Source organism: Talpa europaea, assembly GCF_964194135.1.
Source record: "Talpa europaea genome assembly, chromosome: 11".
Lineage (NCBI taxonomy): Eukaryota > Metazoa > Chordata > Mammalia > Eulipotyphla > Talpidae > Talpa > Talpa europaea.
In genome coordinates, this window is record NC_140078.1 from 93432538 (window position 1) to 93447164 (window position 14627).

At 45.5% G+C, this 14627-nt stretch overlaps 1 protein-coding gene across 1 annotated transcript in view; it reads left to right on the plus strand.

The window, feature by feature from the left end:
* The window catches only part of COL6A5 (collagen type VI alpha 5 chain), a gene marked incomplete at both ends in the record, with an annotated part of 100382 nt that overhangs the window by 18996 nt on the left and 66759 nt on the right, over window positions 1–14627 (plus strand). The window contains 13 exons of the mRNA XM_084247816.1: window positions 107–682; window positions 2428–2771; window positions 2884–2965; window positions 5539–5681; window positions 6288–6380; window positions 7935–7988; window positions 9626–9697; window positions 10002–10028; window positions 10137–10181; window positions 10269–10322; window positions 12504–12566; window positions 13711–13776; window positions 14179–14232. Of these exons, the coding sequence (XP_084103942.1) occupies window positions 107–682; window positions 2428–2771; window positions 2884–2965; window positions 5539–5681; window positions 6288–6380; window positions 7935–7988; window positions 9626–9697; window positions 10002–10028; window positions 10137–10181; window positions 10269–10322; window positions 12504–12566; window positions 13711–13776; window positions 14179–14232 (1673 nt within the window). The remainder of the gene's footprint in view (window positions 1–106; window positions 683–2427; window positions 2772–2883; window positions 2966–5538; window positions 5682–6287; window positions 6381–7934; window positions 7989–9625; window positions 9698–10001; window positions 10029–10136; window positions 10182–10268; window positions 10323–12503; window positions 12567–13710; window positions 13777–14178; window positions 14233–14627) is intronic.

Sequence of the window (14627 nt, forward strand, 5' to 3'; positions counted from 1 at the left end):
TTGCTACTAATAGAGGGAGTTAATAAAACCACTTATGTATTTGAGCACAGGGAAAATTGAGAATGATTATGAGGAAACTAATTGATTCATTTTTTTCCCATTGCAGTGTGTAACATCCCAAAGGCAGATGTGATTTTCCTTTGTGACAGCTCCAGCAGGGTATCTGATTCAGAGTTTGTTACCATGACAACTTTCTTGTCAGACTTAAGTGATAATTTTGACATTCAGTCTCAAAAAATAAAACTTGGATTAGCTCAGTTTGGGTCCATCTACAAGGAACTTGTTGGGTTGAGTGACTCTCTGACCAAAAGCCAATGGAAAAATCAAATTCAAACTATTAAGAAGATCAATGGGTCTCCTCAAGTTGACCATGCCCTTAGTAAAGTGAAGTTCATGTTCGATCCTTCGGTTGGTGGGAGAAGAAATGCTGGTGTCCCTCAGACCTTGGTGGTTATCCTGTCTGGGCCCCCTCAAGGTAACGTGTCAGAGGCTGTGAAAGACCTGAGAGACCTTGGAATTTGCGTCCTGGCCTGGGGCGTAGGAGATGTTCAAAAGCAGCAGCTCCTGTCAATAACAGACAATCCTGGAAAAATAGTCACATTTCAAGACTTTACTAAACTAAAAGATATGGATGTGAGAAAAAGAATGGTCCGTGAGATCTGCCAGAGCTGTGGGAAAACGAGTAAGTATTCCCTGGCTCTTTATTTGGCTTTGCTTTAATGACTTCATTTCTCTGTTTCCCACAGACGCTTGCAGGTTAGTTCTAGCAGGACGTATACTTAGAGTAGTGTGCGGTGAGAATAGACCTCTCTGTTTCCAGAAAGACTGGGAGCAGTCATCCTCCCTCAGAGACTGGAAAGGGTGAAGGGTCTGGAGGAGGCCCTGAGTTGTGCCCTCTGCTCAGCCTACTCCCTCGTGCAGTCCAAGTTTACTCTCTTCTTAGCATCTGGAGCCCAGTCTCGTGGCTCTACCTTCTCCACATTCAGAAGTCCAGACAGTGCCTTGCATCCAGTAGAAAGAAAGTAAAGTAAATATTTGCTGGTTGGAAGTTTTACTATTTTAAATTTGTTAAATCATCTTGTATAGGACTGTGTGTGTGTGTGTGTGAAAATACCATGCTATCATTATTTTCATTCAGTGCAATACTTGTAGGTGATGAAGTGAACGCACTATAGCTGCACATGCGTGCGCGCGCGCTTCTGCATGTGCATGTGTGTGCACAATGTTGGGAGCATATTTGTATCTGTTTTCTTCTTTTAATAATGGGATTCACATAGCCACAACATAGTAAGGATTTGAATTATCTTGAGGGAAGTCACGTGCACGAATGGCTGCAAAGGCTGGGGAGGTGATCTGAATGGGCCCACTGGGCAGGGAGCAAGGAAATGAGTCAATAGCAGTGACCATCTGATAGGGATGTTCCCATCTGGCCAAGTGGCCATGTGGAACTCAGGATCTGTCCCGTTGGGCCCAGGTGTTGGGAGGATAGCAGATTCAGAAGCATCAGTGAAGGATGACATTTTGTGGGATTTGTACAACCTACAGAAATTGCTCAGAGAACCTCTGTTTCTAGAGTTGTTAGGATTAAAACCACTTCTTTCACAAAATGCATTATTCTTTTCAAGGTTCCCAGATCTTTTCCATCCCATTTAGGGTACCTAACAGGAGGCAGATTATAGCGGTAGAAAGAGCGTGGGGCCCAGAATCAGGAAACCAAAGTTCTAAATCTGGTTCAAGGGCAGCAACCCCCACAAATCACTGTCTCCTCATGTGTAAAATGAGCAAGTGGCCGGGGTTGGAGGGGACCCTGTGGCAGCTTGCAAGTGAGTTATGTTTGTCCTGTCTGGTGATGACAACTTGGTAAATTAGTTGACAGGTTGCACAGACTAGAAATTTTTACTTTGAAAATGTAGTTTTCAGGCTTCTTTTTGAAAATCAGATGCTCTGACAATGGTGGGCCCCTTCCCTACATGGCTTCTCTCTGCTAGGGCTGAACAGTGAACAGATGGGCCATCGCTCCCAGCTCACTTTTCTCCCACCCGTGCATTGGACTCATATCACCTTCCTGGCCTCTGCGGCCAGGTGAGCTTGTTACCTTTGCATTAAGTAATCTTAACAACAAATCATGCTTTAATATGTCATGGTTATATTGATCATAATGTGTTGTCATTAAAAGAAGAAAATACATGGAAAGAGAGAGCGTGCACAGGCCCCTGGGAATGAGGCTAAGCCATGGTTCGAATTTCAAATAACAGTTGGAACTTGTAGTATTTGAAAGGGGACAGAGGGAACACCTAAATTATATGTTGATCGAGCTCCTTGGACAATTTTTTGGGCATTAAAACCCTCTGTTCCTGGCCAAGAGCACTGTCCATTTTAGTTACTTAGTCTCATTATTAATCTGGCCTCATCTCCCTTGGTCTCCAGATTGCTTCGTGGACATAGTGGTCGGTTTCGACATTTCCACTCACCTGCCAGGGCAGCGGCTGTTCCACGGCCACTCCCCACTAGAATCTTACCTCCCGGGCATCTTAGAAGACATCACCTCCATCAGGGGAGTGAGTTGTGGGGCAGGTGCAGAGACGCAGGTGAGCGTGGCCTTTAAGGTGAACAGTGAAGAGAATTTCCCTGCCAAGTTCCAAATCTACCAGAAAGCGATGTTTGGTCGTCTGCTACAGCCACTCACCGTCAATGGGCCGAGCCAGCTGAATGCACAGTTCTTGCAGTGGCTGTGGGACACGTTCGAGAGTCGAGATACAGCGCAAGTTCAGGTACCCATGTCGCAGTCTAGTTGCTCCCTTTATGTGCTTTCCTGAGTTTTGCTTCCCCAGTGACATATTTTGTCTTCACGTCGTTATCGCAGTCTGCTTTTTTCCCCACTAGGTGCTACTCATCTTTTCAGATGGCATCGGTGGTGAAAGTATCACCCTGCTTGAAGATAAATCTGATCGACTCAGAGAAGCAGGTATTGAGTCAAAAACGTAAAGGAAGAACGAAGGTGCTGAGGGAGTCTGTACTTCTCAGGCACTCTAGATCTGGCGCTCTGTATGCCCACCATAGCAGAGGCTGTCAGTGTCCTGCTCGAACCTCGTTGACCAGGCCACGTGCTCAGCCCTCAGCGCTGCAGATGCTACGGCCAAGTGCTTGTCTCTTTCCTCCTGAGGATGTGTGCCCTTGGCTGACCTCAACCTGGACCTGATACTTGTGTGCAGATGGGGTTATTTCATGACCCTGGCAGGTGGAGGGAGGGCAGTTGTTGATAGAAAAGCACGAAAGCTCACTTCCCTTGCCTCAAGTCCACCAGTATAATTTACCCTCCAGAGCAGCTCATAATTAAGGCCAAGGCTAAAACTGGACTCTGACATATTCTTTTTTTGTTTGTTTGTTTTTTATTTTTATATTCCCCATACAATTGCACCCCCCCTCCTTATTTGATTTATTTTACTTATACAAGCACTGGGTACAGTCAGAAGCACGGGAGGGTGAGAGAATTCACCAGAGCCAGAGTGGGGAACAGAACAGGCAGATTGACGAAATACACTGTGAGGGGAGCAGCGGGCGCGGCAGGAGAGGTCTGCGCGCCATGTGGGACCCTCACTGGTTGCTGGGGATCGAACCTGCGCTGCAGAGGCTGCAGGCATCTTTGCAGCCCAGTGCTCAACCGCTGTGCCACCAGGGGAGGCCTCTTTGACATATTCTTGCCAACAACCTCCCCTTCCCTTTCCTACTTCTCTCTCTTCCTCAATGGAAACTCCATTCCTCTCCCCCACCACCACCCTCACACACATCTGTTCCTCTTTCTCAGATTCTGCTTCTAGGGAACCTGACCTATGATGTTTCTTTTCTTTTTTTTTTTTTTAAAGATTTATTTATTTATGCATACAAGATCTGGGGTACAGGCCAGAGATGCGGGGGGTGAAATGACTCACCCGAGACAGAGTGGGGAACAGAACAGGCGGATTTGACTGAAGTACACTGCTGAGGGGAGCAGCAGGTGAGTCAGGAGAGGTCTGCTGCGCCATGTGGGTTGCACCCTGGCCAGCCGGGGATCCAACTCTTGCTGCAGAGGCTGCAGATTACTTCATAGTGTGGTACTTAACCCCTTGCGCCACCAGGGAGGCCCCCTATGATGTTTCTTATCATGTCTCATTATCCATGTGAAAGATGGTATCATGGAAATTTCAAAACACTTCTCTCTATATATCCCTTGTCCGTGTCATAGTTGCAGCCTGAGCTGGAAGCTAAATGTATCAATAGAAGTTGACAGTAATACACAGTGACAAGAGGCTCTGCTGATTATCGGCTGAGATGCATCGCTTGAGATGCCATAGGCTTAGGTACGCATTGGCTTCTGGGGTTCAGCTTCTATGGGCTTCCCTCTAGAGGCCACAAAATGCCCTGCTGTTTTGCAGGGTCATGCCCACCTCTGTTCTCAGAGCCCCTCAGCACCTCCTCACTGTTGTTGGGATATCAAATGGCTTAGTATGGCCTATAAGGCTTAGTAAGTCCCATAAGCAGGATCTGGTGCCTGCTCCCCACTTTAGCCCCACACCTCACACTCTGGGTTGCAGGCACACAGAATCTTCTCCCTTCCTCCAGTGCACTTCACAGCCTCATCCCCCCAGGTCTTGCATGGACTCTTCTTTTTCCTATGACACTCACTTCTTCCCCAGATCCTCTCTCTACCTTCCATCGCTGCTGCTTTCCCTCCATCGACTTCCATTCACCCTTTGGAATCACCTTAGATGTCAGTTCTTTGCAGAAACCTTCCAAGCTTCTGAGTCAGGAGCTTCTTTAGACTTTCATATGACCCTGACATTCCCTATCAGAGAACTTACCACTTCTCAGAAAAACGATCTGATTCTTGTCCACCTTGGACTGTATCTTTCTGTGAAGTGGAAGGGGTCTGCGGGTACTATGCATCCCTGGTACGATGATATATCCCTGGTACGATGATTATCATATAGCAGGCTCTTAAAAGCAAATACTTGTTTAAAGAAAGAGTAAATGAACTAGGGAATGCAATAGTAAGCAGATGAATGAAGGAACCAGTGGATTAATGAACTCCTGGGATGGCAGGAGTTCATCTGAGACTGGAAGCTCCCTGAGTTTTCCTCCTACTCTCAGGGCCCAGGAGGATTTGGCAGTGGAGGAGACTTGAGAGCTGTCATTTATTTGTATTCAGAAAGACTCTGCAGATGATCAATGCCCATTCTTGAAACCTGCTTTTGAATGACCAAAAATTGCACCTAAGTTGGTAATGAAGTGTTGAACACAGTTTTCTGCTAGTGTTTTTCTGTAAGATTTGTAAATACTTTTTCTTAGGGGATTTCATGCTAACCTGGGCCCTGATGCCTAGCGTGTGTGCTGAGAATGCTGCAGACCCACTCATGGGGCCTTCTTACGTCGAGAGTCTGCTTCTTCTTATGATTCTTTCTGATTCTTTGGATAATGTTCCCTGTGTGGGGTTATGACTGGGTTTTCTTGTCTTTCACCTATATCACCTTTGGTTTTATTTCTGTTATCTTTACTAAATAGGACTTGATGCTCTGCTGGTGGTATCCCTAGATCCAGCTGCTCACGATCAGTTTTCCAGCTTTGAATTTGGAAAGGGATTTGATTACAGAACTCACCTGACAATTGGAATGAGAGAACTGGGTGGCCTGCTCTCACAGTACCTGGTGAGTTGCTGAATAAAAAAAAAAAATCCAGTGATCTAAATTGCGACAGGCACAAAATTGGAATCTTGAGTATTTCCCAGACCTGCCTGGTTTGCCCCATTAAATTTAGGGCATGGTCTTTAGTATGTGAAAGTTTGAAATACGAGAGCATTGTATTTTATTTTTGCAAGTACTGACATTTGTTGTCATCTTACCAAAAGAATACACAGGGAACTAAAAACCAACCAGCCCCTCCCTAATAAAATAATTATAATGCGAGGAAAAAAAAATCCAAAATTTACACTGCAGAAATCTCAGAAAACAGGAGACAATCAACTAGAAACCAACCAACATTATGCAGACTTGGCCTGTCCATAAATAGAAGCCATTTCCTTTATGCTTTACTTATTTCTATGTACTTTTTCAAATGGATTTGAGAGATCATTTGTTTGCAGAGGGTATTTTGCCAGGTCAGCTCTTTCTCAGGTGCCTTCTTTTTCTCTGCAGCCCCTCATGCAAAGGGAGCACAAGGGCTTTTAGGTGGCAGACTGATTGCAATTTGTGTGCATATAGTTCTTGTGTTATAAAGTCCTTACAACCATTGCTCACTTGTTTGCTTTTTTCCAGGGAAACATCGCAGAAAGGACTTGCTGCTGCACATTTTGCAAGTGCACAGGGCCTCCAGGGCCTCCTGGGGCTCCAGGCGTGGCAAATGTGAAGGTGCCGTTCAGTTGTGAAACTGCTTTAAGTGGTAGGAGTGGGAGAGGACATGGATTTGCAGCCTACCCTTGAGGCTTTGGGCATTTCATGTGAGCCCTGCGGTGCAGGCGTCAGTTCAGAGGGGCTTTCTTTTGGTCCTGCGGTCAAGACCGCCCTTTCCTTTTGCTGAGCCCTGGTGGTGATGTTGCTTCTTGGTTTTGCAGCTTATCCTTTTGTACCCACTTCAGTTTGAAAGGGGGCAATATTATTGAAAACAGTGATGAAAGTCATACTGCATGGCATGGGAACCCGATGGAACTGTGAAAAGGCCACAGAATCACAGATGAATAGACTTTAAAATAAAGATTTCTAAACAATCGACTGCACCACAATAGCATTGATAAATCTATCATGGTATTTTCATTCAGTGCAATACTTGTAGGTGATGAAGTGAACGCACTACAGCTGCACATAACAAGATGAATACATTTTACAAGCACAGTAATGGCCAGTGAGAGGAAAACATAGAAAATTACTGATGGTATGATTCTGTTTATAAAATATGAAAACAGGCAAAACCTATAGTGTCTTAGGATGAAAAGCTAAGTAGTAAAGTAGGAAAAGTGCAGGAAGTATTACCTTGGCAGTCAGGAGTGTGTTCGGGGCTGGGAGCCGGGCATGGTGTGTGACTGACTGTTTGGAGGCCTGTGTCTGGATCCCAGATGTGCCTTATTTCTTGGTCTGTGAGGTGGCTGTACACCTGACCATTTTGTCATAGTTCAGTTCAGCAATACTTTTATATTTCATATACTTTCATGCAATTTTAAATGGGTTTCAGATGTCATAATTAAATGAGGCATTTGTTAGGAAGACATCAAATATAATACTCGCTCACGAGCACTGTGGGCTCCATCCTTTGGGAGGATCAGTTATCTTGGACCTTTTACTGAGTTTTAATGTTTTCTTTAGCACAGTTTCCACTCCCATTACTTTCTTCAATTCAGTATTTGAATTATATTCCAAGAATACAGCCCCCTGATCTACTAAGCAGGCAGACTGAACCTGTGTTAGTGGGTGAAGAACACAAGCCTTAAATGTAGTATTTGCCACAAATAAGCACGAGGCAGCTGAGCCACATGTGGCAGAGAGATACTGCAGTTGAGCTATATGTAACCTTGTTGTCGGGACGAATCCTTATTCCTGGAGCTCTCAAAAAAGCAGAGGAAAGTAAAATGATCTCTCTGGAAATGTTTCCAGTTTACCTGCTAAAGAGTTCAGTGACCTCAGCTGTCCTCTGTGGAAATCCCCCAGGCAGGCGCAGGATCGACCCTAGGGCCCTGGACTGTGCTGCCTTGGCTCTCACAGGTCAGCCTCCTGCAGCCTCCTGGAGGCCACCATCTACCTGGGCTCCTGCGAAGAGTCACTCAAGGGGCTGGTAGACTCTTCCCACTCATGGCCACATCTGCAAATGCTCCCACCAAGTTGGAGGGAGGGACTTGCCTCAAATGCCTAGTGATATCGCAAGTTTGAGTTGATGGAAGGTGAGTAAAATGTCTGTTTCTCTCTTTCCCTCAGGGTTCTCCAGGTTTAAAAGGCAGCAGAGGACACCGGGGAGAGGATGGAGACCCTGTAAGCTTTCTGACAGTCCCTCTTTCCACCACCACACACATTGACTGACTTTCTTTTTCTTGGAAAGCTTTATTTTTCCTGAAAACAAAGAAGGGGTTAATGAGAGTCTGCTTCTGTTTATTTTTTTTTTTGTAATTTTGGGGAGAAATGGGTGCTTTTCTTTTCCTGCACTTGCTGAGCAGAGAGGAAAGGTGGGAGCAGACTCTTTCATGTTGACTGGCACATTTTCTGTCAGTTCCAGGGAGCTGGATAACGTCTTCTGTATGCCCATGCTGCCTGGCAGGCACCTGTCTTTGACCCAAATCCCAGTGCGTAGTGCATGGCAAGGGGGTTGGGCAAAGCATCTCTGGGCACATCCTCATGGTCTTGTGCTGCACAAAGGTTTTCGAATCTATCTTTGACTCTAACGCCACAACTCCCACTTGGTTCATTAGTCGAATTATGAGACTGGATTTGGGGGGACTGAAACCCTATGGGTGGCTTCATTTGGGTTTGGAAAAGCTTAGGGAACATGCAGCCTGTGTTCATCCCCTTGCACTCATGCCAGCTCCCTGCCCCAGGAGCAATGTGATGGAAAGCCCAGCTCTGCAGTCGGATGGCCAAGGGCTGACCTGGACCTTAACAAGTCACCTAGCTTAGTGGCCCTCAGTGTCCTCATCACAAAAACTTCTAAACTCCTCTAAGACACTAGAGTTGACCTAGTTTACAGAATGACCACTAATGGGGGTGTTCCAGTCACCCACCCTGAACCTGCAGGGCTGTCTTAGAGCCCACTGGGATGGAGGGGAGGGGCGGGCTTTGTAGGTAGGACTGAGCCTCAGAATGAAGAAAGCAAAGCAGAGGGAAGGAAAGTCACTGCCCCCTAACCTACCAGGAGGGAGAGAATCAAGTCATTGCTAAGGTATTTATCCAGGCCATTAGCACCTGCTACTGCCCAGCTCTGAGTCAGGCACAAGGAACACAATGGAAGAGACAGTCGGGGGTCCCTGCCATGGAATGACAGGGTAACGGGGTAACTGTCAGTCATCCTTCTCTTGAGATTCATTTTCCTCTAGCATTTGCCTGTCTTTAAATATTTCCTGGGGGAGAAGAGCTGGGGAAGATGCACACATCATTGACTTCGGCTCCTTGCCCCTAAGCCACCCACGGTCCTCCTTGGGGAGTCTTTACCTGAGTGAGGGCCCCTTCCTGTGAGCATGGGTTTGTCTTGGTTTCTGGTCCTTACGAGCAGTGTCTTTTCACATTAGCCGCTTCTACTCGGCTCTGCCCTCCTGCTTCTCTGCAGTCCACCGTGCTGACTTCGCAGGGCAGCGCTGGGGTTGCCGGTCAGGGCTGAGCCTACGTGTCATTTTGGCGTGGTTGGAATATGACAGAAGGTGAGGTGACTTCTGAACCCCTGGCTGTGCTTCCTGGTGAGGACAGTAAAGTGATCCAGGATCTGTGAGGAGGCTCTGAAGGTGTTGGCAAGGAAAGTGTTTGATTTGAGGGTAACAGCAGACTAAAATGAACAAATTTGCAGGAGGATTTGCTTTGTCTAAAGCCCATAGTCCCCAGGTGCTTTAGTTTTACTGTGGAATTTGCTGGCAGCTGCTGGCAAAAGTGTCACTTTGAATACCTGTCTGGATACCTTTTCTTAGGGAACAAGAGGAGAAAAGGGACTCCCGGGAGAAAAAGGGACTGCAGGATGTCCCGGGGAACGGGGTCAGAAGGTAAGGCCCTGCGTCATCCCCCCACTTCCTGCTTTGCTTTCCTCCTTTCTCTCCCATTGCCCTGCCCTCTTTCTCCAGTTACCTCTGTTAGTTTCTTTATCTCTGATTAGTTCTACTTTCTAGTAATCTCAGGGAGTTTTGAACATTAATTAAATTCCGACTATAACCTCTTGGTGCTTGTGTAGACAGAAGCAACTGAAGAAATTCACAGCCATTCTCTCTAGGGAGGCTCCCCTTCCTGCTCCAGTCTGTGACTCCCCTGCTGCCTCTGATATGCTAGTAAGAGACACTTGGTTTTTTACAGGGAGCCCAAGGATTTTGTGGACAAGAGGTACGGCAGTTTCTTCTCAGTCTAATTTGATTTCCTGACGGGGCTAGTTTCCCAGTAAGCATGAGGCAGAGACCTCCTTTCACCCGATTGCTGTCTGTTTTCCCTCAGGGAGAACATGGTGAGGATGGGATTGATGGAGTCAATGGGGAAGAGGTAAGTCACTTTTCTTCAAGTATTGGGCAGTCATCCTGAAACTGATGCATATTTTTAATGGAATTTTTTTTCCATCTCTTCTCTTAGGGCATTCATGGATCTCCTGGAGAAAAGGGAGAAAACGGTGACCCAGGATCTCAGGTAATACTTTTTTTGCTACATGAAAGAAAGAACTTGGTGATGGAGGCAGTCTGAATGGCTTTGTATCAGTGGTGATAAGGGATAAAGTTGACAGCTGACGTAAGCACATAATGAGGGCCTCTCACCACTGAATAGTACTGCATTCCTGTTTGGGGCAAATGGGTAACTATAATTTTCAAGAATTTCCAACTAGGCATGCAAGGACCTTCCGTGTGCATGGTTTTCAGAAATCTGAAAATGAATGCTTTTGTCTCAGCAGCTTCTGTGTTCTCCTTGCATCAGAAAAAAAATGAAAGGCAAGAAGAAGAGATGACATTATTTTAGTGGCCTTGGTGCAACAAATCATCACAAAACATTTTTTGTATTTTAAATTAATTTCCTGAATATGTGTCTGTTTGGTTCCAAGCAATTCTCTTTTCAAGTTCTGATCCATTTATTTATCAACTATTTTTAAGGATCTGTCATGTGCCAGGCAATGTCATTTGCTAAAGCTTTAGAGATGACCTCACTGCCCTTGTCCTCGGAAGATCCTGCAGTGTAGCTGGGGAGACACATATCAGTAGCCAATGATATTAGCTATCAGTAGCTCTATGGTAGGGGCTATGTTGTGTCTGTCTAACTCAGGAGGGTGGGGGAAAAGTTCAAGAAGTCTTCCTGGAAGAAGTGATCCATGAACTGAAGAGGAATTGGCAAGACAAAGACGTAGAGAAAGGGTATTCTAGACAGAGGAAACGGCATGAGCAAAGACATGGGGGTTAGGGGCACTGCAAGTTGTTCTGTCTGGGAGGAGCATTAGAGCATTAGAGTACAGGTAGAAAGGGAGGTGAGATTTGATAGGCGGTGGGACGAGGTAAGGAAAGCACTAGTCAGCCAGCAGGAGAATTTGGCTCTTAGCCATTATATCATGCAAAAAGCCTTTGAGATATTTTAAGCAGGGGGATCACAATCAAATTTGCATTTAAAAAATGCTGCTTGGCAGTAGGTGTGGAGGATATGTTGGAAATGATGTAGATGCAAGGCAAAGATGAGAGGCGGGTCTGTCGTCATCAGGGTGAGACGTGATGAAGGTTTCAGCATGAAATAAAGCAACAGCAGTGAGAACAGAAACAAGACCTGCGAAGGCCAGAGCAGAGCCTGCTCTAGAGTGAACCCCTAGAGTGTGGAATTTAAGGAAGCATGCACTCTTAAAGTTATGCGAAGAGTGAGTGCCTCCCTAAACTTTGCATCCTGGGTGACTTGCTTGTCTCATCCTAGTCCTGGCTCTGGGACATAGGATCTCCAGATCTAGGTGACCAGAGGAGCAGAAAGTGAGTCATTCAAGCTGCCTGCAAGGATCCTGGCTTAAGCAAGTGTACCTGGAAGGAGTTGAGTTTGAGGTTACCAATGGCATTAATACCCCTGTGGAGGTTTGCACTGGACAATAGAATTATAGGTGTCAGAAGTTTCTCGATTGACTGGGATTCACAAGAGTCCTCACTAGCAATATGTAACTTTTTAATTCAAACCAAAGTGAAAATTTCTGCTCTCCAATTTTATTAACCATATTTCATGTTCTGCATAGCCACATATGGCCAGTGGCTACCATATTGGATAGCCTGGATATAGAGCATTTCCATCATAGCAGAAAATTCTACTGGACAGCACTATGCTAGACCCTGAGGACGTTTCCCATTTCTCAGCTTCAGATAACCCTCACCATAGGCTTAACACTGGACTTAGTACTGTTGAGAAGCCGGAGGAAACTTAGCTGAGAAAGAAGAATGTGGATCATTTTGTCTGCTTGATTTCCTCCTCTCCAAACAGACACACACCACTTGATAACTTTTTTTTTTTTAAAGATTTTTATTTGTTTATTTATACATGCACTGGGTACAGTCAGAAGCGCGGGAGGGTGAGAGAATTCACCAGAGCCAGAGCGGGGAGCAGAGCAGGCAGAAGGACCGAAGTACACTGCTGAGGGGAGCAGCGGGTGGCAGGAGAGGTCTGCGCGCCATGTGGGACCCACCTCCGATGGCCGGGGAGCAGCCAGGGATGGAACCGGTGCTGCAGAGGCTGCGGGCAGCTTCGCAACCCAACGCTCAACCACTGCGCCACCAGGGAGGCCCAGCACTTGATATCTTAATACCATTTAAAAACCTTCCTGCAGGCATACTCAGAAACTCATTTTTTTTTTTTTTCCAGGGCAGCCCAGGTATCAGAGGTTCCCCTGGGGAGTATGGAAAGAAGGGCTTCTCTGGGGATCCTGTAAGTTACTAGGGTCCAGCGGGCTCTGACTTGTGTAGTTACCACACATCTCCTAACTCCTTTCTCGTTTCTTCTGCTAACCTGGAGGCTAATGCTTATCTTGAGAGTCAGGGTGATAGATATTGACCAAGGCTTATTTGTTTGGATAAAAAACCTACCTCCACCTTATCTGAACTGATTATATTACAAATTCAGAACTGGGAAATGACATTCCACGTTATTCATCCTCATGCTGTGTTGAGACATTCAAGTTCCATTGGGGGAGTGGGAGGGATCTCTAGAGTTTTACTTACTGGGCTTCTAATCTTGGAATTTCCTATTTGCACACGCCATTTCAGGGACTCTTATTATATCTTTGAGGGAGTGCATAGCTTGTTTGAACTAGTGCATCAGTGAAGCTGCCATTACAGAGAACAGAGAATTACCAGAGCTTCAGCAAACACTCTTTTTTAAAAAAAAAATATGTATTTTAAATAAATATATGTAAATATATATGTATTTGTGTAGAAGAACTGGGGTGTAGGCCAGAGTTGCTGAGGGTGAAAGGATTCACCAGAGACAGAGTGGGGAGCAGAACAGGCATATCTACTAAAATACACTGCTTAGGGGAGCAGTGGATGAGACAGGAGAGGTCTCAGCAAGCACTCTTATAATTCTTCGTGTATCACCTAACACCCTTCAAACTTGGAGAAATACTGCTTATATATATATTTTTAAAGATTTATTTATTTTTATGCAAGAACCGGGGTACAGGCTAGATGCGCGGGAGGGTGGGAGGATTCACCAGAGACAGAGCGGGGAACAGAACAGGCAGACTGGCGAAACACACTGCTGAGGGGAGCAGCAGGCGAGACAGGAGAGGTCTGCTTTGCCATGTGGGATTCTTGCTGGCTGGCCGAGATCGAACCCACGCTGCAGAGGCTGCAGACAGCTTCACAGTGTGGCACTCAACTGCCTGCGCCACCAGGGAGGCCCCAAATACTGCTTATATTTTTTCACAAATGTATTAATTTCAAATAAAGAACTTTCTCACACTCCTTACTACCTAACCCAAATTAGTTTAGTATTTGAACATTGTACCAATTTGCAAAAGAAGAAGAGATAATATTTCTTGATTCTGAAAAATTTTTGAATCTCCCTTTAGGGTATTCCAGGAATCAACAGTAACATCAAAGGACAAAAGGGCTTCAAAGGAGGACAAGGAAGACAAGTAATTGGATCTATTTTCCATACATGAGTAGATGAATTCTATTACTAACCGGAGGCTTTCATAAAGTATAAATTAATTAGTAAATATGTAATCCCTCTGTGATTGAAAAATATCTGTAAGTTCATATTTAACATAGTCTTTTTCTTTAAAATAAGCCAAGACTGTAGAGATTGCACTTTGCTGGCCAAAATTGTTAAGTTCCTGGTGGATGATGTTATATGTGGGAGGACTGGTAGTAGCGACGCATGTTGCTGTATATAATGGACGAATACCCAGTCGTGTCAATTTTCAGAAAGATGCTAACATAACATTGTTCTTCTGTGCTAGTAATACTTGGGGTTTTGCTGCTGATGCCGTTGTGGTTTATTTAGAATATTTTCCCTTATGATCTTGTATTTCTAGGGTAGAACCGGACAAAATGGAATGAAAGGCAGTCCTGGTCCCAAAGGAAGCAGAGTGAGTATTTCCATGGACATTTATCCCTGCCTTACCACCCAAAGATGCCACAGGGATTTCAGAACTTTGGTGACTGTAGAGCGGGTTGTTCCAGTGTCTATTCATTGGTACTGATGTCATTTGGGATCAGGTAATGAAAGGCTCTCCTTTGTAGGCTGATTAGCAGTATCCCTGGTCTCTACCCCCTAATGTCAGTAGTTTCCCCTTCTCCCCGCAGTGACATCCAAAAGTGTCTGCAGCTATTGTCAAAATTCCTAAAGGGGTGGTAGAGTTAGGGGTCAAAATTACCCCTGGTTCAAAACCACTGTGACATAGCCTGCTTCCCTTTCCAGCTTCTAGAAGCCTTTGAGGAGTCAGTGACTTGAACATAAAAGCCCTCCTCCCGTAGCCTGGCA